Source organism: Vidua macroura, chromosome 10 (assembly GCF_024509145.1).
Source record: "Vidua macroura isolate BioBank_ID:100142 chromosome 10, ASM2450914v1, whole genome shotgun sequence".
Classification (NCBI taxonomy): Eukaryota; Metazoa; Chordata; class Aves; order Passeriformes; family Viduidae; genus Vidua; species Vidua macroura.
Window position 1 is genome coordinate 9,150,337 of NC_071580.1, and position 23,292 is coordinate 9,173,628.

At 46.6% G+C, this 23,292-nt stretch overlaps 1 protein-coding gene across 3 annotated transcripts; it reads left to right on the forward strand.

The window, feature by feature from the left end:
- The first annotated feature begins 998 nt into the window (after window positions 1-998).
- On the forward strand, window positions 999-19,791 carry EIF4E2 (eukaryotic translation initiation factor 4E family member 2). 3 transcript variants are annotated; one of them, XM_053986803.1, is made up of 8 exons: window positions 999-1,729; window positions 2,468-2,582; window positions 3,701-3,835; window positions 6,153-6,257; window positions 9,053-9,205; window positions 9,302-9,438; window positions 16,768-16,846; window positions 19,322-19,791. In XM_053986803.1, the coding sequence occupies exons 1-7, from the start codon at window positions 1,710-1,712 to the stop codon at window positions 16,811-16,813; spliced, it is 711 nt and encodes a 236-aa protein (XP_053842778.1). In that variant the 5' UTR covers window positions 999-1,709; the 3' UTR covers window positions 16,814-16,846; window positions 19,322-19,791. The 3 variants fall into 3 exon arrangements, with proteins under 3 accessions (XP_053842778.1, XP_053842780.1, XP_053842779.1); XM_053986805.1 differs by lacking the exon at window positions 6,153-6,257 and having other exon boundaries at window positions 1,526-1,729; XM_053986804.1 differs by lacking the exon at window positions 16,768-16,846 and having other exon boundaries at window positions 1,532-1,729.
- Window positions 19,792-23,292: the final 3,501 nt, after the last annotated feature.

Here is a 23,292-nt window from a genome sequence, read left to right on the forward strand (position 1 = left end):
TCAGAAAAACACTGCCTGTAAATGCAATTTATTGTATTAGCAGAATACTTTAAATCTTTATCCAACCTGATGTAGGTGGTCTTCCCAATAGATAAGACCTATGTGGTTTTGGGGGAAGATGTCTTTGAGAAAATCAAGATCCAAGTCAGGGGTTTTGATCAGTGTGAAACCTTCACTTCTGTGGGGTTTAGTGGTGTTCTTTCTTTTTTAAGTTTGGTAACTGTAATTACTGCATCCTCTGGTGCTCTGAAATCAATCTTTAGGAGCGCCTAATAATTTCTAAATAAGCTATTAGGTAGGAAATAACAGAGTGTGACTCTGTTTCTCACCCCATAATAATTACTTGGCACTTGCATTGGGCAATTTCAAGAGAGTGATTGATATCTTGGCAATTTAAGTCATTAGTTTTTAACTCTATGAAAAGGATCTTTGTATGAGCAGATCTCCATAGTGATTTATGTAACACATTCTTTCTGAAATATTTTGGTAAACTGCTGGTCTTCAGAGCACACAGATCCCATTTAAGGATCCCTTTAGTTACCAACCAGGAAATTCTTTATGAGTTTTTGAACTGTTTCTGTTACTATATATTTCTAAATAATCTTCCATGTCTTCTAAGGTTATGAACACAGGTCTGAGCCTGTAAGAGAGCAGGATGGGAGGGCCCATGGTAAGGATATTTAGCCTAGGACTTGGGGGGCCCTTTTCCCTGTCCTGCCATACTTCTGGGATTTCAGGAATATTGCTGAGACACCCATTGCCTTTGCTTTCAGTAAGGTAGGAATACCAGTGTGACATTGCTTTGCAAGGATGAATACACTAACACACTGTAGGACAGGGGATACGTAGTGCCTTACATATGCTGAATACCTTTTTTTAATGCTCCCGATCAACAGACTGATGAGAGATATTAGTTGTTTAGCATAAATAAGTTTTAAGTAGACTGAGTTACACCAAGTTATAATATTGTGGATTTAATATGGGGTTTTTGCTTTGCTTGCTTAGCATGAGTACCTAGATTACATAGGCAATGAATTTTTAGACACTTTCCACATCACAAATTGATAGAGAAACAGACGCTGTGGCACTCAGAACGCCACTTACTAACTCTGCCAGACAGCAGAAATTACCGGTCAGAGATTTGCACAGCACTGTGAACAGACTCTGTGCTCATGGAGTAACGTAGGAACAGATTAATGAATTGCAAGGAGATGCTGAAGGAGGGACTATTGCCCTTATCCTCTATGAACTGTCCATTACACTTCAGGAGCTTGCAGGCTCTTTACTGGGACATCTTTTCCATTTTCTGTGCCATCCCTCACTGTACAGGAAGGAAAGATCAATGGGGAGAGCCTCGAGCTGGGGTTCCCTTTCGCCACAGGAGGCAAGGTGGGAAAAACCTTTGAAGAGGGTAACTGTCTGAGTCCTCAAACTGTATTTACCGGAGCAAAATTAATTGCACGAATAATTTGTAACTCTCTGGCTCTCCCCGACGCCAGCCACGCCACACCCAAGATGGCGGCCGTGCCCTGAGGGCGCTCCCCACAGCGCCGCGCCCTTTCCCGCCCGCCGTGCGCGGCGTTACGGCTCCGGGGGGAAACGCGGGAGGGTATGGCGGAGCCGCCGGAAGCGGCGGAAGAGTTTCGCGGCGGACCCAGCAGGGCGGAAGTCGCTGAGGCGAACGGGGGTGGCGGCGGCAGCGAGCGACGATGAACAACAAATTCGACGCGTGAGTGTCACCCCCGAGCCCCCTCGACCGGCCCCCGGTGCGGGCCCTGCACGGCCCCGAGCCCCGCCGGCACCTCCCGCCGCTGCCCCGGCGCCGGGCGGGCGAGACGCGATGAGTCACGGGGCTACGCACAGCCCCGTCCCTGCAGCCGGGGCCCGGCCTGGCCCCGAGGGGACGCGGGACCGAGAGGTGTGGGCGGTGGGCCGGTGGCAGGCCGCACCGGGGAGTTGCGGGCCGCTTCGTGGCCCTGCTTGTCTCTCGTTTTTTCCGACCCTTGGCAGGGAATGGGGCGGGTGGAGAGACCTGTGAGGTGCTGGGTGCTGGCGCGGTGTCTGCTCGCCCGAGGCGCTGCCTCTGCAGTGCTGGGGGGCGTGGGGAGCGGGGTGGGCAGCAGTCAGCAGAGGTACGGTGACAGGTCTTCGTGTGGGCCCCCTGAATAGCGGGGAACCCTAACAAGTAACTGGGGTTTCCTGTGGCAGATCAGTATCCGGCACAAACTACTTGAGTTTGTTCCAAAAATCTGTTTCGTTGTTCACTTCGGCTTAAAAGTGCTTGCCCAAGATGCCTGTGATGAGCATGAAAGTAGAAGTAGTTTTTACTGTGTGGGTTGTCAAGTGTAGATATCCAAACTGTGGTGGCCCTGGTGCCATGGAGGAGCTGTGGAGCAGAGAACTGCCTGGGCTTGGTATGAACCTGCTCAGCTGTGTGATGGCTGTCTGTGTTATTTTTCTTTACCAGATTGAAAGATGATGATAGTGGAGACCATGACCAGAATGAGGAAAATAACACACAGAAAGACAGTGAGAAGGAAAAGAACGATCGTGAGAAACCGCAGAGTACTACCAAGAGGAAGGTATGGTGCTGGCACCTGCACTCCACTGCCAGGGCATGGGGTGGCAGTGCTGGGGAGTCAGTCCTCAGTTCAGGGATAAGGGAAATACGTCTTGGAGGGCTGTGATCTCAGTACAGTGTTACTGCTGCAGTGAAGACAGAGGGACTGTGTTTGATTTTGATAATGTGATGTCACTTTTGGAGGTCTCTCGCCTGAGGGGTCAGTGCTCCCTTCACTAACATAGCTGGTACCCTGCCAGACTTTTTAATGGAAATGAGTAATAAGGCTTTATTTTCATCCAAAAACAAATTTGGAAGAGGACATGGGGAAAGGACTCCTGTCTGACAGAACAGTAGTGGCTTGAAGGTGATTTAGCAGGCAGTGTTTGTGACACTGTTGAAATAACTTTTAAGATGTATCCCTGTGTGTAACATAGCCTGGTGAAGAAAGCATAAGGCATATATCTCCCCTGGTTTGGTTTATTTTTTCTCATCTTGTTTAGGAAAACTGCTCTGTCTGAAGTAATGCAACCCTTGTAAACTTGCCAAAGTCAAGAGGAAAGTAGAGATTTAAGCCCTGGTAACTCCTGTAACAATATCAAGTAGTACAAGATAAGGGCTTTGATTAGGGTATTCTCTGTAAGTTTTGACTCCTGGCTAATGAGCTCTCATTAGCCTCTTTTGTGCTCATTAGAAGTATTTTTAATCAGAAATCAGTGTTTTGGAAATTGAAAAGTGATTGCTGCCCGCTGCTGGTGATGGGTTCTGCCAAAGCTGACATAACAAGTTCTTAGATTAATCTTCCCAGAGCACTGGGGTGTTGGTTGCTTCAGGCAATTGGTGTCACCAAAGAGTTTTAATTGCATTTGAATCATGATTCATTGCAAGTGGCGTTTATCCTTCCCAGAGGAGGAAAGTGTCTTTTTTTTTTTCCCCCTTAATTTGAAAAAGTTCAAGGTCTCACATTTCCCTTTTTAGTTTGTCTTTTTTTTTTTTTTTTTTCCTTTGAGACAGGCACAGGGCTAAAAAGAATTCACTCATGATGCCTCTGATGGCTTGAATGGTTGCTTTTATATGCTGCAAATGCAGTTTTCCCCATTCCCCTTTTTAGAGGAGCAAACAAGCTTTTGTGTTCTGCAGGCTGTGGTGCCGGGGCCGGCTGAGCACCCCTTGCAGTACAACTACACCTTCTGGTACTCGCGGCGCACCCCCGGGCGGCCCACCAGCTCCCAGAGCTACGAGCAGAACATCAAACAGATCGGCACCTTTGCCTCCGTGAGTACCCCCTGCTGCCCCGTCACTCGGGCACAGCCCGCTCCTCCTGGCCTGCTCCCTGTGTGCTGCCTCTGTGCACGCTCAGGCCGGGCTCCTGGTGGCACTGAGTGGTTTGCCAAGGCAAACGAGCTCTTGAATTTCGGCAGGAGACGTGTCTTCAGCGCTTTTCCTCTGCCCTGTGCTAGACCTCTGTGCATGGTAGTAGCTGGTATAATAACAGAAAAAAGAAAGAGCAGCCATGTAGTTTATTTATGGCTGGAGCAAGAGAAGAAAGGAACAGCTTTTCTGTTCCATTTCTGTGCTGTCCCTCACACACTTCCCTCCACCCACATTCCCACCACAAAAACTGTGTTTGGAATAAGCATCTGGCATGCTGTATTTGCCAGCAGCTGGTGACCTGTTGTCTGTCTGGAAGTGATGGACAAGGTGCTGTTTGATGTTGCAGTCAAGTTCATTAAAAGGCAAATTGCTCTTCCTTTCTCCTTCCACTCTGTGGTTTCTTGTTCCTGGAATAAACTTGAGTGTGTTCTGGACAGACAGTCTTGGGTTTTTGCATGGTGCTGCTGGAGTAAGCCTGCCCTCAAGAGCCCAAGATACATAAGCAAAATGAGTCCCCATTGCTGTTCTAGAGCCCAGGAAGTCTGTTGGCTGTTTTCTTCCTTTTTCTTTTAAGTCTGGTGTTTGCCCAGTTTTTTTCAGGGTCTCTTATAAAAGTTAATTTTGCCCACCAGTACATATACTCTGTAATATGATAATTTATAAAAACAGTCCTTTATTCCTTCTGGAGGCTGCATAAAAATATTCCTGAGCAGCTGGGTTGTGTTACTGTATCCACACAGGATAAGTGTAGGAAGAAGAGCCTGTTGTGGTGAGTAGTTACTGCTCCTATTAGCCTGTGTGAACAAGTACTTTCAGTTCAGGGGATGAAAAATGTGGCTGCTGCTTGATGTTCTGGCAATAACTTTTCAGTCTGATAAATCAGTCTAGACTTAGCATTGATTTTTAGCTCCTTAGAGGAAGAACATCTTGTTGAATATTCTGTTGTCTGCTCTTTGCTACAGAGAATTTGTTGCCATGGTTGGCTGCAGTTCTGTTAGGATGGAGAGAGACTGGCCAGCATATGTGATAATGTGTTTGGGTCCAAATTCTGTTTAAGGAGATGGAAGAGCAAACTTAGAAAGAATCGTGTAGCTGAGTCTGTGTTCAGATTTATTCTTGGCTTGTCAGTGGAAAGCTCTAAAAGCTCTGAAATGTGAACCACTAGAGGGCACGTTCCTTCACTGTGGGAGTGTGATTTCCCCATGGATGTTTGGGCATGCCTGACAAAAATAGATTGCTTCTGACCCCTCCTCAGTCTTGGTTCATAATTTTATTGCCTATAAAAGCAAATTCCAGCTTGGATGGCAGAGGTCACAGATTGGAGTGGAATTCCAAGCGCTGACCGAGTCATTAAGGTCTCTGATTAAGTGCTTGGGGTGATGTCTGCCCCCTCCAGCTGTACTGCTGGTCTGCTTAATAGCTATTGTCTTACTGAGTAGAGTCTTCTTAAAATATGGAAATGAGTATAATCTCTTCCACTGCTTTGTTTAGTTTTAAAGATCCATCCTCTCTTACCCAGATATTCTCAAAACATAAATATGCTGCTTTTAAGAACTATGAAACATAAATCCCTTGCCTTACAGTCAGATTGTCTCAAGCAGACACAGGGGTGCCAGAATGGAACTGGTTGAAGTCCAAGTGTACCATGGCAGACTGTAAAAGGAAGTAAGAGGTATTTAAATAAAAACTCTGAATAGTGCCCCCCGATCTTAAACTAGCACCAGAATGTATATTTTGTCTTAAAATCTGCATACAGTAAAATTAAATACCAAAAAAAAAAGTTTTATTTGAAGGCTTCTGCAGTTTCCATGGTCACAGAGAGCAGTGGTTGTGCAGAGTAAAGAGGCTTGGCTGTAGCTGATGCCTTTGACCCATACCCAGTGATTGAAAGTTTGGGCAGTAGGAGTTAAAAGATATGTTTAGAACTGTTCTCCAGAGCAGTTTAGCACAGATTTCTTCAAACAAACACTGAGTGACTTTAGAGGCACCTGTTGAATGTTTCAGGTGGTCACCTGGTAATGGAGCCAGTCAGAAACAGGCACCCAGGCTCTGACACTGCTGTTGCCCTTTGTGTTGCCTAATCAACACCCTGGTGATGAGGGAGTAGAGCAGAAGAGGGGAAGGTGGCTCTGGAGAGCTGGTGTAAAAATGGCAGCCTGTTTCTATAGAAATCTTGAATAGTTCGAGCAGCCTCACTGTGTGGTTGGTGTTGTTGCAGGTGGAACAGTTCTGGCGGTTTTACAGTCACATGGTACGTCCTGGGGACCTGACAGGCCACAGTGACTTCCATCTTTTCAAAGAGGGCATCAAACCCATGTGGGAGGTGAGTTGGAGCTCTCATTTCTGCCTTGATATTTTCCCACAATATTTGGCAGGAACCTTCTACAGTGGAGGGACTCTTGTCATTAACTGGCACTCCATTAGATTTTCTTGGGTGAAATCCTTTTGTCTTGGTTTTCAGTAAATTTGTCCTCAGAACTCTGTCCGTGTAACCTAACAGTCCTGCTGCCAGAGAGGGAAGATGGGGAAGTTGTTAGCTGCACCCCCCAAAGGTTGCTGAACTGCCATTGCCAATGGAGGGGTACCCCATAGCTACCTCCGGTGACAGCAGTGCAGGGCTTTCCTCTGGAAGGACTGGACCTCCCCAACAAAGATTACAAAAACCAGCTCTCCTTTTTCAGTCAAGGAGGTGCATATGGTTAAAAGCTTGCACACAGAGCTGGAGATGGAGAAACAACTTTGCCTTTTATTTACTATTTGCTTTTTTTTGTTTGTTTTGGTTTGGTTTTGTTCCAGGGCACTTTAGTTTGCTTCTGTTTCTATCCAAATCTGTTAAAAGAAATTTTAAAAGAATCTTTGCCCAGCAAATCATTCTCCCAGTTCCTGGCCTGCTTCCAGCGATGACCAATAGCATTCACAATATGAGGATTTTATGTGTTTCTCTGAAGTACCTAATTACACCGCTTGGTCTTGAGAAATTTATATGTGACCCTCATTAGCAATTATTTTAAGCAAGGTATTTTATAGCCAGTTACTGCAAATACTATTTATATAAAACATTTAACCCTCTTTGGACTCCTGGTGAGCAAGTTTCTCAGACAATGTGTCAACCAGAGAGTCCCCAAGTTAATGATACCAGAATTTCTATAAAGCATTTCTCAGCAGACATTTTAAGATAGAGGTGAAAAGATTCTTTAGTATTTTTATTTCTGGACTTACTTCTTATATTTCTAGAAGAGGACCTGAGATCTCACTTCTGGCCTTCCATTGCTGCATGTTTTGTAGGGCTTTGTTTATGCTTCATTCTCTTCCAAACCTATCCTTAGTTACTGTCATTCTTATAGGTACATATGTACCTGTGTGTAGCTCTGATCTTTTTCTGCATCCATCTTTGCCTTTTCTGGTAAAGTCAGAAGCACTAAGCATAATAATCCCTGGTGATTTACTGGGCTGCAGATCATTATTATTCTGTTGAAGGAAAATCAAATGCTTGACTGAACCAAAGCTTGTTTAAACCTGAAAGAAAACTAACAACAACTGTAAAGCACATGATACAACATCTGCCTCCCAATCACTGCTCTCTCTAGCTTTGAACCTGCTTAAGCCACCTTTGAGATATTTTTAGCAATATCACGCTCTTCTGATGCCCATTAGTCATTGTGGAAACTTTGAAGAGCTAAACCCGGCTCCCAGTCTAAAGACTGTGATGTTCACAACTTGGAAAACTAGGGTACTTAACAGAAAGCAGTTTGCTTCTCACAGGATTCTGCCACATTCCTAGAACTTACATTGATTTGGATGGCTCCTGTCATGCTTTGAGGTTTGTCTGGAGCTGACACCTTCCCCTTTCAGGCCAGCACATACCTGAAAAGTAGGAGTCAGGTGAATGCTGCTGTTACACTGACACTTCCACGTTTCCTCAGGATTGCTTCATTAGTATTTGCTGTCTCTGAGAGAGCAGACAAATGTTTCGTTTTATCTGAGCCCTAGAGAAGCTTTAAGGCTAAAATGAAATTAACTTTATTTCATTAAGAAGGGTTGGGCTGCCTTGCCTGGCATCGTCAAGGTGTGTCCCAGCTTGGCAGAGGGGATTGCTGGGGATTTGGAGAGGGATGTCCTGTTTTGTGCAGTCCCCTCTGAGTCATCCTTTGTTCTCTGTTTCTGTCCTAGGCTTGTCCTCCCTTACACTTCCTAACTGCCACCTCTTTTACTTGTTCCTACCTCTCTGTCCTCAGCTTTGGATGGAATTTGTTCCCCTCTCACCTTGTAAGATTTCCCAGCTACAGTGGTGTACCACTGAGAATGCCACAGTGTTCTGCACAGAGGAGGAGCTGCTCTTTGACATAGCTTTGCATTCTGGGGAGCAGGGGAGGCTGTAGCAGTTTCCAGCTCATTGTCAGCCTCAAGATACAGAATCACAATATTGAGGTGACACACTGGGTGCTTAGCATTAAATTTTTCTTTTACTTTCTCCCCTCATTTTGGTTATTTCCCTGGGTCACCACAGTCTGGAGCAAACATTCAGCTGTATGATGTGTGATAATGTCAGAGAACAGGGTTCTCTGTGTTAGCACAACTTGTGAGCCCATTCCTAGAAATGTGGAAGGAAAATGTTTATCAATTTTTCACTTGCTTTTAAAATACTGTTTTGCAAACTCTTTACTGGCCTTCCATGCTCTATGATGAGAGGGGTCTCTTGTTTTACAGGGATCTTGTTTTCCAAGCAGAACTACATAGACAGGGGATTAGAGAAATTGTGAATCAGTGTCAGGTTTAGGAGTAGTTTTAAAGTCCTTGCCTCTAGGTCTGTTTGTGAAAATTGGTAGGCTGGTGTTAGTCTTTCCTAGTGGGATCAAAACACTAGAACTCAAGTCATCAGAGCATAAAACTTTGTCCGGAAGGTTGAGGGCCATTGTTTCAAGTACTTTGTATTCAAAGTAAGTAGTTTTCCTCTGTCTCTGCTTATGTGGGGGAGAAGTGAAATAAAATGCTTTTGCTTGAAAATACCTTCCTTGCCCCACCTAATCAATATCTCCTCCTATTTGTGGCTCTGCTGTCTTGTGGGTAGCAGAAAAATAGCTAGGAGAAAACAAATAAATTTATTTCCCCTCTTCCTAGGATGATGCCAACAAAAATGGTGGTAAATGGATTATCCGTCTGCGGAAGGGCTTAGCATCACGGTGCTGGGAGAATCTTATTCTGGCCATGTTGGGAGAGCAGTTCATGGTGGGGGAAGAAATCTGTGGGGCCGTTGTCTCTGTCCGATTCCAGGTGAGTGCTTTTGAGAACTGGCACCTGCTCCCATGTGGCATGGCTGCAAGAAGCACCCTGTGCTTACCCCTCCCTCCCTCCCACGCCGTTCCGCAGGAGGACATCATCTCCATATGGAACAAGACAGCCAGTGACCAGGCCACGACAGCCCGGATACGTGACACGTTACGAAGAGTGCTCAACCTACCTCCCAACACCATCATGGAATATAAAACCCACACCGACAGCATCAAGTACGTGTGCTGGCCAGGGGGGTGCTGCAGGTTGCATGTGTGCTCGAGCAGCTCAGTGCATGGCACGGGCGTTGGCAGAAGTGCTCGTGTGCGTTAGGGCTGTTCCTGCAAACTGAAGTGCAAACAGCAGCAGTTGTTGCCAGCGTGCTTTGAAAGACAAATTCCTGTGTTGTTGTCGTGGGTGTTTGGTTCTATGAGCAAAACCTTTTTCTTTTTTAAATGTGTGATCCAGGGTTATTTTAACAATCCACCCAGCCTGTCACTACGATGATGGGCAGCCCAGGGTGGGACTGTGGCTTAATGTATTCAAAGACAAGATTGCAGTGGGGGCAGTCAAATAATTTGAATAAATAGAGATTCTGGGGAATAAAGTCCGGAAGCTAACAGGGATTTATAGTGCCATTAGACTTATAAATGGTCTTGGGAAAGTGCTGTGTGAATTTACAGTGCTGTACAAATGATTTCTAATCATAATAAACGTCATATATTAAGTCTTCCAGGCCCTGGTGACAGAGGCTCTTTAACAAGACTAGAAGATCATGGTACACAGAGAGCACAGCTGTATTTTTAAATAAATGTGTTATAGCTTACCATATCAGGCCATTCAGGGTGACTTTTATTTCCCACAAAGTGGCAAAAAATTGCATATATAGGTATTAGTTAGAGGTGAGAAATATGTTGTTCTTTTTTTCTTAAGTGTATTGTAAACTAATAGGTCATAATTAATTAAACTATAAACTGATTAGGTCATATTGGTTAAATTAATACTTGAAAAGGTGCACACAGAAAAAGAAGTGAAACGAGTAAGACACTGATGTGGCAGAGAGCTTTCTAATCTTGCTTGTAATGAAGGTGCAAGTATCTTTCATGACTTTCTTTCATCATACTGGCTTGTTCCACATAATCATGCTGTCATCAGTCTGCTGTCAGTTTGATGGGATCCATCCTGGTTCTAGCAGGCAGCTGGCTTCCAATTTTGAGTGTGGGTCACTAGTAATTATACAGAAATCTCGTTGAAACTGCCTGTAGGCATTTAGTGTTCCATGTGGCCCACCTTCCTGTGTGCATGGGAAAGAGATGATTTTTTCCATGATTTTGCCACTAACGTTTCTCATGCACTTTCTGCCAGGAGAGGGCACTGTGGACTCTGTCCATGTAGGGAAACAGCAACATGCTCATATGGACACGCAACAGAGTATTTTACTCCTGTTCAGCAGCAGACTGCAGACTGCTGTGGTGATGCGGCTTTGTGGTGAGAGCAGGGAGGTGTTTGACTTTTCTCAGTCTCTGTAGTAAAAGCTGTGTGTGGAGCCAGCTGTCCTAAGCTGTGGTGGTGGTTCATGTAGCAAGTGTAGAATGGGAATGATGTGGACTTTCCCTTGTGAGCTATCACCACCAGCACTTCCTAGCACAGAGAATGCCGCTATAGCAGTGTTTGTTTTTCCTCTGACAGGTGTAAGGCCTTGAGTGATGGTGCATCCAGAAGTGTGGCCTCATTTCCCTACACCAGTGTAACATGCTGTGCTTGCTGCCCTCTCTTCCTGCATAGCACCAAGTTTCATTTTGTGCTGCTGACGTGTGGTGCAAAATGAGCTTGTCTGAGAATAACAGGTGTTGGAGGTATCAAGTTTAGTAGCTCAGATTACAGCTGGGAGCGATTCTTAAATAGAGGCCAACTGGCTTGTCTCCCACTCATTCTTCTGTGAGTAGGAGGGATGGTCAGGAATTGCTTTGATGATGTCCCAGTCAGGTAGGTTTAAGCAGTTAACCTTCTGCCATGTAGGGGCATCATGAAAGCCCCTTTTTTCCCATTGCCTCACTTAAGCTGCAGCAGTCTGATTGCAATGCTCTCCAGCATCTTCTTCCAAAGGCACTGGTGTAAATTCAGAGCAGAACTGCAGTCAGTGGAGTTTCTGTGTAGTGATGCACAGACCAACTTCTTGTGCCTCTCTTGCCTGGTACTAGTAGGCAGCAAGGGGCAGCAGGTGCAGAGAGATGATGGTGACTGCTTTGTGACAGAGAAGAGCAGGACAGCCCCAGCTTTCAGTCTGACTCTGCTTGGATAAGCTTCATATCATTAAGGTTCTCTCACTAATAAAGAATCTCTTGTGTAACTAGTTCTATCCTCCATGAAGTCTGGCTCCTTTTCCTCACCCATCTATCAAGTCCTGTTGAAATACTGTCCGTCATGAATAAACTCCACTTATGCTGCACATGTACCATGTGATTTATGACTGGGGAGGGCTTTCTAGCCAGCACTCTATATTCACACTCTGGCTGTGTTTCATGAAAAGCTCTAATGGAAGAGCTGTACTCTAGGCTTTGTCAGGGCTGCCTTCTGAGGGGGGGCTCATGGCATTTTTCATTTGTATGGGCTGCATCTCTCCACTGGAGCTCTGCTCATGTGCGGGGTTTGATTGGCATTGATTGTGCTTCAGGGAAGGGAGCATGCTTAGCAAGAAAAGAACAGGCATTTCTCAAAACCTTGACTTTTAGGTAGTGAATTGACCTGGATTAGCTTTTGACACACTGTAAATGAATGCTTCTGTAGAAATTGCTAGCATGCCTCCCACTGTGGAACCTGAGTGTTTCAGGTTTTGTATATTCCTTTTGTGATGATGCATTTCATATTAAATAATTTCTAGACACCATTTTTCATGAGTTGTCAGTGAAGCTGCAGCCCCCTTTGTTTCGGAAAGCGCTGGTGCTGCCAAGCTGCATCTGAAAAGTACCTGTTGCGTCACAGCTATTCCAAGGAGCTGTTCTGCATTCTGTCCTTCCTGCTCTCAGTGGTGGGGCTTGTGCATTTAGCTAGATAAGCAGATCTTTCATTGCAATTTTCCTGTGTTTGTCCTTTCTCTTGCTTGTGATATTGACAAGCTGCCTAAAGCCCAGCGAGTAGAAGGGTCAGCCTGGTCTGTATGACTTTCCAGTCTTGCTAGGAAAGCTAGAACAATCTCTTGGACTCTGCTAAATTCTAGGGGATTTATAGTACCTTAGACGTTACAGTGCTGAGCACCTGAAGAGAACATATGTGACATTTTGTGGGCTACTTTGTTTCAGTAGCTGGAGAGAAATTGCTTCTCTTTGTTTCCTCAGAGGTGCAGTGAGAGAGGAGCACTCAGATGCAGTGAACCACTTAATAGGTTCAGTTCATCAGTGTTGTTAACCTTGGAGGTGACAAGGTCCAGAAGTGACAGTGACTTATGGACAGTGGTACTTCCTGTGGCTTGGAATTAAAGGCAAAGTACCCAACCTCTTTTGCTGCCATAGCAGCAAATGTTTGAAAGCAGAATGTTGCCAACCACAGCCTAGCCATGTCTCAGTGAAGCCACTGAAAATATTCAGGTATCTGCAGTTGGGAGAGGGGTGGAGGGGAAGTGATCACTTTCACATTTGACTTTGAGCATTGCAGCATGAAGTTCGTGGCTGCCTTGCATACACCTTTGCTCTGCCTGGGCTTATCAGCCTTTCTTTTCTGCACTAGTAACTGTGTGGTCAGTGACCATCTCCTTTCTTGAGAGCTCTCACCCACAATACTATCCAGGAATCCCAGGCAAATCCAGCAACACTGCTTCCAGTGCCAGGAGAGACCAGAGCAATGACCATCAGCAGGTTGCCACTGAGCAGGCTGGTGTGGAAATGTTTTGGTTGCTGTGTAACGTTACAGATTGTCCTGTCAGCTCTAAAGCAAGGCTGCTTTTTCTGAAAACAAAGCTTCACTTATTCCTAAGTGCCTGCTGCAGTGAGAGCTGATCAGGGTATAAAACCATCCTTTCCTTTCAAAGTCACCAGTGATAACTAATAGGATGGCTCGAGTAAATGAGAAGAATAGTTGATCTTAATAGAGCTGGCACTGGGTTCATTTCACTGCAGGCAGTTGGAGGAAATGGCCTCAGACTATATTGTATGTAGGAAACAAGAGGATATCCTATGGAGGGAATAATGTACTATAAGAAGACTGCAGGGGTGAGGTTCTCAGGACAAAAAAGTGAGGAATTAAGAAGATAAATCCCTGTGGAAGTGACAGGTATTGTGCAAGAAGATCAGTGTTTATGAGACAAGTAAGCTGCTGGTAGGGTGCTTGTGAGGTCTCCCTTGTCACAGCAGAGTTCAGCTAATCCTGTAACTGTTGTGGTTTTAAAGCATTGGTTTTCATTTGCTTGCTAATTTCCAAAACCTTAGGAGAGCTCCTCAGTGCTGCTGTTCTACTTGTGTCACCTGTGCCTTAGACTGTGTCTTAAATGGAGTGAGCAGGGTTAACCTTGCCTAAAGAGAAGTGGTTTGCAGATGGAACCTTCACACATTGTCTGATGCCTGTCAGGGGAAGGCAGGGTGCCTTGGGTCTTGCCAGCTCTAGAGCTGCATTGTTTCACCCTCATCCATTCAAGTCTGAGAACAGGAATAAAATCTAGAGGAGAGCAGTGAGGTTCCAGATCTGATAGCTGTCCTCTTCTCCTAAGTCTCTGCAATACTGGCTTCATTCATTTATCACTCCATTCTCCAGTTCCAGTAATGTTTCCAGGTGCTGCAAGTCTACGAGCACTTGCATAGAACTGGTCTTTGAATTGATGGATTCAGTGATTCATTCTCCATCAACATAATATGCTTTATTCAGAAGTGTACATGACTTTGTGAAAGGCTTCCTTATCTTGGTGGCCTGTCTCTTACCAAAAAAGTGCCTATAACCTATTTATTTTGTGGTTGTTTTTTCTCAAGGAGGTCAGTTTAGTTGTGTTTATTTAATTGTGTTATATTGCCTTTGCTCCAGGTACTACCAGACAGGCGAAAGAATTATTTCAAGCTAGAAGACTACCCTAGATGTTTTTTTCAAGCTGTTAGTCACAAAATTCATGTCTGGCTGTGAACAAATCCCAGGGGAATCACCCAGAAAGAGGTTGTGCTGCTCTGGACACCTGCAGAGTGTAGTGAGTGGTCAGTGTGCTGGGAGGTTCCATGTGGGCTGGTGAAAGAGACAGATGTTGGTGCCCCCTTTGTGAGGTACCATAAGTGCACTCTGAGCTCTCTGAATCCTTTTTAGCTGGGGAAGGAGAAGGTAAGGAGCAGGGTTGCACAGAGAAATACTGGAGGCGAACTACTGGGACTTAATTGAGGATGTTTGTAGAAAACAGCTAGTGCTGATTGCACAATAGTGATTTGGAAAGCCCCTTGAAGCAACTAAGACTGCCCTTCCTCTTTTTGCTGGAGTCTTCCTCTTTTTTCTTTTCTTGGGAGATAGTGGCTTCTTTTCTCTTTTTTTGTTTCCCTCCAACTTACTTGCTGGGGCTAAGGGAGCTCTGTCTGGGTCCTGTTCCTGGGCAATGGGGAAGAAGGTGGGAAGTTTCAACAGTTGTGGGTCAGGAATGAGTGTGGAAGAACAGCTCTGGCTGGCTTTGTTTAGCCTGCTAACGTTTCCATTTCCCATCTGTTCAATGGAATAATCTAAGTGTTGGGGATCAATTCACTGAGTATCTGATCGCTGTGCAGACAGTACGGCAATAAGGTACTAAAAATGTCTATACATAAAAATAACCTCTTAGACTCTCTGGCACTGTGCCTTTGGCATGTCACAGGTCATAAAGATTCTGCCAGATGAAATTAACTGGCAGCCTTGTTCAGTATGGAATGAGAGCAGTTTGCTCTCCTAGCGTAGTTTAGGTGCATTAGGGCAGACACATCCTGGTGGATTTTTTCAGTCAAGTCAGCAGATAGTTGGAGTCATTAGTACTATAATACATATGAAGGTCTTGAATTAAAAATTCTTGGCTGGAAGAGCTTTTTCTTTCTGTCTGTGAGGACGGAGATGAAGGACTGTGCATGATGTTATTGGGATATTGGAACAAGGAACTCCTTAGTGTGAAAGGGGTAATAAATTATCGATCATGTTGACAAGTAATCTGCCCTTGTGTTCCTTCTACTGAGAAGTTACAAGTTTGGGAGAACTATGGGAGTGCAAAGAGAGATGTGACTGTGGGTGATGGGAACGTGGTAGAGATACAAGGGAGGCTGGAGGGAAGACATGAAGGTGGAGACTTTGACAAGTCGGGAAATGTGCAAAAATTACCAGCAGCTAAGAGGGCTTCAGATTCAGAGTTTCTCTTCTCCCTAACTTTCTTCTGGAGAGAGGCTGTTGGACCCCAAGGTCTCTGTGTTTAATTGGGCTATGACTTGCTGGGAAAGAGCATGTGACACCTGGGCTGCTTTTGCAAATGCCATTTGGGAGCTTGAGTCTGAGGCTCAGATAAGAGCCAGGTTGGTGGTCTGGTTTTGGCACAGGTGCTTGACTATACAGGGTTTCCATTTCTGGACTCTCCTGTTGTGTTGCAGTGGCCTGATGAGGCAATGCACAAACCAAAATGTGAAGTAGCTGAGCAGTAGCAGCAAAAAAAATCTGGGGGGTGGTCTGAGTTTTTGATTGACCTGGGTTCTCTTTAAGGTCCCTCCAGCTCCATGGGACTCTGTGGCTTCAGAAAACAGCTTGGCATGTGCTGTAGGCACCAGTACTGTTTTGCTGGGCATGGAGAATTATGAAGTTCTTTGATGTCTCTGATCCTAGAAGATAATAGCCATGCTCACATTAACCTCAGCATGTTTTCCCTGAGAGGGTTTTCAGTATGCTGCCTTCATAAAAGCGACAGCAATTTTTCAGTCTGCTGCGTTCATCCGTCAGTAACGTTCTCCACCAGGGAATGCAGTGTTGGGCCTGTCCCTCTAACTTACCTAAAAACATTTTCATTTCAAATAGTTGTGATGTTTTTACTGGGTCATCATTAACAACGCAGGTTTACACTAGGAAATGAGAGTTCCTAATAACAATTTGATTCTGCTGCCTGATCAAAGAATTTCCTAAGAACTAAGCTGTGTGGCATTGAAGGAAGCCCCTTTTGGGGGGATTACCTGCGCATGTAGTATGTGGCAAAGCATGAGGCCAGTAACTGGCTGAGTTTAACCAGCCAAGGAATGTGATAATCCTCCAGAAAGACGTAACATGGGCTATTTTATGCGCAATAGGAAATGGATATTCCATTTGTGACTAGGAAGGTCATACCTGTCTCTGGGTATTAATGTGGCTTTATCACCAGCAGCCAGTGGGAACGCTTCATGTGTGTGCAGAACGCTAAAGCTGCCTTGTGCTGTCAGATGTTTGGCTGGATTTTAAGGATGCTTCTATCCACTAGGGCTATCAGAGAATATTGCCTTTGCTCTCTGAAGACAAGTGCCTTTTAAACGTTATTGAATGTTTCTGCTCTCGTTAAAAGTTAAGAAGCCTTTGATCTGAAGTGCTATTTTTTGGTTTTATTTCATTTTTTTTTCCCTCTGGCTTGCCAGGGCCTGGGAGGAGTTTCATGGCCTGGTGAACAGCAGTGGCCGCTGATCGAACGCTCCCCCTCCCTCTGTCACACCCAGGGTAGGGCCTCATCTTTCTTCCTATGTGACTTCGTGGCATACCTCTCAGCTTCCAACCTTCTTCCCATGGGCTGGCATGTTCTCTTGTCTTAGGGGCCTGATGGTGGGCCCATTCTGCTATTTGTTCTTTTCCAAAGGTCAAAATTACTTTTAAATTTTTTGTTTGACCAGACACCAGCATTTTCTGTTGAGGTGCTGTGTGCTATTTTGCTAATGTGTCCTTCCTGTGTATGAGGCACTTGTATCCCAGACCTGGTCCTGGGAGGCTGAGAGGTATGTCTTCAGCTTGGGTGTGTTGCCTAGAGTTGACTGTAAGCAGGTATGGAGTGGTAAATGAATCCTAAGCACATCCAGAGGGTGGACACAGAGAGGCACCTGGGGCCTGACACACAGCTCTTTAACAGTGGGCTGAAACAGAATAAATTAATTGGTCAATAAAAGCTTGTTCAGGAAGGACACCCAGTAGCTACTGTAGGTAGAAATAATAATGTTGTGGCTAATGAGACAACCACCCTCTACTGCTGGTAGAGGGTGAGATGTGCAGAGAAGATAGCAGCCCAGGGCTGCTGGGAGCCTCACAGCTCAGGTTGTTTTTTCCTGCAGTGCCCACTTCCCTGATAGCAGGCCCTTAAGAAGGGCCAGCAAGAGGCCTGGCCACGAGAGTTGAGTTGATTGTAGCCAAGTGGGATCACTGGATTGCTGAGTGCCAGAGCAGAGGAATCTACTGGAAGGAGGCATTCACATTGCTCAGTTCCCATAACTGGGCACTGGAATGTAGTTGCTCCAACACAGCTGAGCTCTGAGGAGCTGCTGGGGATCCCAAAACCTCCCTTAACAGCATTGGGCAAGCAGTGTTCTCATACCTTCCTCTGGAGTCATGGGTGAAAATAATACCTCTCACCCTCACAGGTTTGGCTTTTTGTGAGGATCAGTGTTTACAAAATACTACACAGGCACTTGGTAGTGTTGTTATTGTTAGATGACATTCACGTGTCCTTCTGGAAGAGGAAACCAAGTTACTTAATGATATACCAGGCTCTGAAGGCAGCAACTGTGCCAAGGGTACGGGAAAACAATGGCAGAGTTCATTTAGCTCTTGGCTGTATTGGGCGGCCTGTGCTGAGCACAGATGAGCAGAGGGCCTGGGGCAACCCAATAAAGGCAAAAGGAGGGAAAATATAGGGAAAATCTGTCCACTGAAGAGCTACCTAAAGTGTGCTGTCCCCCTGAGGTAGATGGCACAGGTGAAAGTCCAGTATGGGATGGAAAGCCAAACCATTGTTGCAAATTAACCAGAATCCAGTTAATGAATCCTGAATAACATTCCCAAATGGCAGCCTAGCCTGCTCTTCTGGCAAGTGCAAAGGTGAGCCCCACTCTTCTGCAGCATGGTTTTTGCTGCCAGGTCATAACAGAGTAACTTTTTTAACTCTAAAAAGTGGTTTTTACTTCCTTCTGTTCTTCCAGTTCTCCAGCCCACATCCTGGAGGTGTTCAGCCTGTGCTGGTACTGCTGCCATGCAGCTGCTGGCCACACACAATGATAGCTCACAGGTTTGAGTGGAATTTCACAGTCCTGCGCAACACCTTGCTGCTGAAGTTGCTGCCTTTGCTCTTCAGCTATTTGGTGTGGTATGTCCTGGGGCATCCCTAAATCTTTTGGCTTGGACAACTTACAGCTCTGTCCCTGTTTATGGGAAGAGCTGCCAAACCTATCCTCTCAAAGTAATTGTAATCTCCTTTTTTCCCAACACACTACCTATTAATGTGGGAGTATACTTTGCCTGTTGCTGCTGCTCACAGGCTGGCAGTAAGCAATAACAGATTTCTGTAACCTGCCCCATCTTCAATTGCTGCAGTGCCATGAGACTGTACTGAGGGAGGTTGTAGACCAGCACTCCTTCCTTGGTCAGTAGCCCCTGAGGCTCGTGGCTGTACTCTGAGTAGAAGCTGCTGAAGAAACTTGTCTATTTAAACTTGAGGGAAACACCCTTTCCTGATTAAATACTCTTTTAAAGTAGGAGAGATCAGAGAGCTAAACTTGTTGACAGTATGACTAAATACGAGGGACAGAGGCAGGGGGAGGTTGGTCTGATAGTGTATTTGTGCTCCAAGCAGTCCCTGAGATAAATGTTTGCTGAGGAAGAGACCTTGCAAGTTGATTAAACAGCAGAATCCTTCAGGGAGGTTTCCACATTCTATCATGTGCTTTGCTCACAGGAGATGACAATTTTTTCTTCTCATTGAATGGGGATGAACCAGGATCTCCCTCTGTTCCAAGGGTTCTGGAGTGACAGCTGACTTGTGTGAGAAGTCTGTAGTTAGGAAGATCCGCATGGGAGATTTAACAAGTGTTGATTTTGAGTGATGTACTGGGATGGCAACACTGGAAGCTATAGTGGGGAGAATGGGGAGGTGCTGTGTTTCTGAAGGAATGTACCTCTTTAACCACTTTTTTTCTTCCCTCTGTTTTCCAGGGATAATTCAAGCTTTCGAAACACAAAAATCACATTGTGAGAACAAGAGTTGGCACTAAGCTCCTCTCTCCGTGTTGAAAGCACTGAGAGTGGCCTCCAACCTCTGAAGGGACTCATGGGCCACTCTCGCACTCCTCCCTGGGGGAAGGATCCATCTGAAGCCCTCCAGCAGCGGTGACAATAGAGGCCGATTTTGTCTTACACAAACTTTTTTTAGCAGTGGGGCGGGAGGCAGCCTTTCAGTTAGCGGCGGGCCCTTGGGGCCGCATCTTGCAGCACTTTCCTGTCTTTCTCTACATGGCACGCAGGATCTCTGGAATTCTGCCTCAACATCAGAGCCTTTTGCTGAGGGATACCAGTATTATAAATCTCTCTGCAGCTGGGAGGAGCATCCCAGTTGAGAGTCAGCCCTGTGGTTTTCAAATGCCCCTTTTCAGTTCTGCCAATAAATTATTGGGTCTCTTTGTTTCTTTCAGTCTCTCATTTTTTGGCTGTGTCTGAAATTCAGTGTGGTGGTATTTCTCTAAGCTGCTTGCTTTGTCTTTGCCTCTTCTTTATACTCCCAGGTTAGCAGTGCCTTGTACCCACCCCTATTTGTTATGGGGAGGGATTTGAGCTTCCCTTAAAGCAGGACAAAGAGATGTTTGCTGTCACTTACCTTCGCTCTGTCTCGATGGAGAACCAGCAGCACTGGCTGAATTCAGGGCCAAGCCTGTTTCTGGTGTGCACTGCTGTTTGTAAGTTTTCTGGCCACCTGGGAAACTAGGCCCCCAGTGGGTTTAGGAGAAGAGGGCGATGGCCCAGCCTGCTGCTCATAGCTGCGTGACAGCTGTGACCAGAAGAGGGGCTGGGAGTGACCCCCTGTCCTCTGAGGTGAGCCTCAAATGATGGGTTGCTGCCTGGAAAGCCAGCATGGCTGCAATTTGGATGCCACGGAAACAATAGGAGCTAATTATTTCCTCTGATTCTGCTTGACTACAACACTAATTGTACTCATTAACAGCTCCAGCCTTTTCTCCTTTTCCTTGGGGAATCGCACAATTGCCTTTCATTTTTAATGGAGCCTTTGCCTTGGACCCAGGAGGGGAAGCTGTGGCCAGTGATGGGGCACATCTCCTGCCCCATGTGCTCTGTGCAGTCCCCCAGGAGAAGGGGCTGCTTGGGCCAATCTGCTCGTGACTGCAGAACCAGCAGCCCGTGTCTGGGACAATTACCAGCCCTGGGGCCTGGGAGACATTCAGCCTCATGACTCCAATTGCAAATTCCTTGTCTTACTATTGAAGTCTAGATAGAAAACAGCCAGGACTGGCAGAGAAAACAGTTTAAAATATTCAGTCTTCTGAAGGGTTTGTTTTCTTTGTTGAGAGTGTCAGTTCTAGGCTGTCTCTAGGGACATTTCTTGCACTGACAGCAATGATTAAGTGCTCCCCATGGTCAGGCAGTTAGCACCTGGCTGAGCAGGGAGCAGGGCTGTTCCCCAAGCTGTAGTGGCATCCCTCTCTAAGTTTCTTGACACCCACGGTCCTGTTCCTGCTTTTGGCACTTGTCACCAGCTCTCACCCAAATGCTCTTTTCCAGACAAGGTTTCTTTTCCCTGCTGTGAACAGGTACTACTATGGCTGCTACTTAAGATTCCTTTTAAATACAACTCTCCCCTGCTGCTCTCCAGTATTTGTTAGGGGGGATTTAGTTGCAATTACATTTGGCAATCTAAGCAAAAATAGCCTTACAAGGCAGGGCTGAAATACTAGCTGCAGGTTCCTTTTATTCTCAGCACATTTAGCTTTTTGCAGATGACATCACTTAGGGCTTTAGTCCTGTTGTGCCCAGCTGTGCGTCGTGTCCACCTCTGTTATTTCGTGTACTCGCCCACTTCTCGCCTCTGATGCCCCTTGTCTAAGCTGGTGCTGATGAGTGCAGGCTTGCTATTAAATCTGAAAATGCTGTGGTCCTGCTGTGCTCGCCCTCAAATACGCTTTGTGAGTGAGCTGTGGAAGAGCCTGTCCCAGGGAGGCTGTTCCTCTCCTCCCACTGCCCCTGTGGTTGAGATTTAGAGGAACTCAGCAGAGGTTCCTCTTGCTCAGCCTTGAAGAGAATGAGTGGGGTGTGGAGTTTGTCCTCTTTAAGGCTACTTTTCCTGAGGTCAGGAAAAAAGCATTGGTTGATCAGTGCCAAGTATGAAGGGCCTCCTAGAGCTTGGAGGAGGATGGAGCCAGCCTGGTTTTTGAGTGGACTTTTGGTTTGTGGTCTGTGTCCTGCTAATGAGAATGGTGAAAACACCGGTATGAGGTTGTTTGTGAAGGGAAGGAGCTTCTGTCATGCTCTACAAAAAGGTTTCAGATCCTCTTCATTCAGGAAGGAAGCCTCTAGCCCTGGGAGCCCCAAATCCGCAGTGAGTCAAGACCTTTCCTGCTTTTGTTATCCCAAAGACTTTGAACACCCTTGAACTTTAAATCCCTGCAAAGTGGCCTTTGGAGAAACTGAAAGAACTTTGAGCCCTGGAGCCCAAAGACAAGCATTCCCTTGAGTTCTTCTTTCCCAAGGGGATGCTGAGCTGTGGTGGGCTCATGGGCCCTGGGTGACTTTGGCTGCAGCTGGTCTGATGGGGGCTGATGGCTCTTCCCAGTCCACAGAGAGAAAGGAGTTCTCTCTGTGGAGGGGAGCAGTTGGAGGATGATGCTGCCTTGTCTTAGTGCTTCTTGATGGGGTGTGAGCACAGGAGGCTGATACTGGGCTGAGGAAGCCTTTCCTCTCACTGCGCTCGCCCCATAACCTCAGAGGGACCTACAAGGTGTTCCCCCGCCAGATCCTGCAAGGCACATCTACTGCCCAAGATCTGTGACACACAGCTCTTGCTTTTGTTCTTGTCTCTGGAATGATAAACCACAGAGATCTCCTGAGAGCTCATAAAACCACTGCTTGGAGATGGTGGAGAGTGTGATCTCAGTTATGTGCTCCTAGCAGGCTGGAAGAGCTCATCCGTTTCCACCTGTGCTGTATGGACATGCTAGAGCCTGAGCTCACTGGAAGAAGCAACATTCCCTAGAGTGGTAAGAAGCAGGTGACAGTACCTGGCCCTGGAGACTGGCAGCAGAGCAATAGGGACCCAGTAATCAATGGGAAATGGCCAGGCAAAGACAGACCAGAGCTCATTAATTATGCATCTTCTTGGGGACAGAGAGCCTGGGGGCTGCAGACGTGCCTCGTGCTCTGGTTTGGGCAGCTTATGGCAGCTCTTGGCCCTCACAGGGCTGGGGACACTGGGCCAGGAGGGTCTGTCCCTTCAGCCACTGGGAGTACATGGCTGTGGCAGGACAGGAGTGCTGCACAGTGCCATCACTTACCAGCAAGACTGTGGCCAGGAGTACAGTGCCCCAGGACCTGGTCACCGCACCTGGGTCATGGCCATGGGAGGTGACCCAGGCAGGGGGCAGGACACAGCTAAGGTCCTCTGAGCACCCCTGCCTGACAGGAGTGAGCACCATTCCCACCTCCTTCGAGGTGCCAGCTGGGAGCTCCATATTCACCTGGTGTTGGTGCTGTGGGCACTACACATCTCGTAGGGATAGGGCAGGAAAAGCCACCTTGCAGAAAGCAGCAGCAGGCTGGCAGAGTCCTGAGTGGTTCTGGGCCATGACCAGGCTGCAGACACCCAAGAAGTGATGTTTCAGCTGCTGTGTGTTTTCCTCCCTCCCCGATCTGTGCCCACAGTGCCCTCACCCCTGTCAGGCAGTGCCAGGGGCAGTTGTGGGTAGTAACCAACTGGTTTTCTCCCAGCAGCAGCAGAGGCAGACGGTGCTGGGACTGTGAGGAGGCTGATGCATGTCCTGGAGCCAGATGCAGGTGACATGAGCTGGATCACAGAGGAGCAGATGCTGCTTGCCACCATTCCCAGGCTGACCTCTCTCATCTCCCCTGCCAGCAGGGACAAAGCCAGGGGGCCCCAGAGGTCACTGAGGGGCACAGGGGGA

Coding starts and splice junctions, on each gene's coding strand:
- EIF4E2 (XM_053986803.1), top strand. CDS start 1,710: ATGAACAACAAATTCGACGC. Junction 2,583..3,700: donor AGAGTACTACCAAGAGGAAG/GTATGGTGCTGG, acceptor TGTGTTCTGCAG/GCTGTGGTGCCGGGGCCGGC. Junction 6,258..9,052: donor GCATCAAACCCATGTGGGAG/GTGAGTTGGAGC, acceptor CCCTCTTCCTAG/GATGATGCCAACAAAAATGG.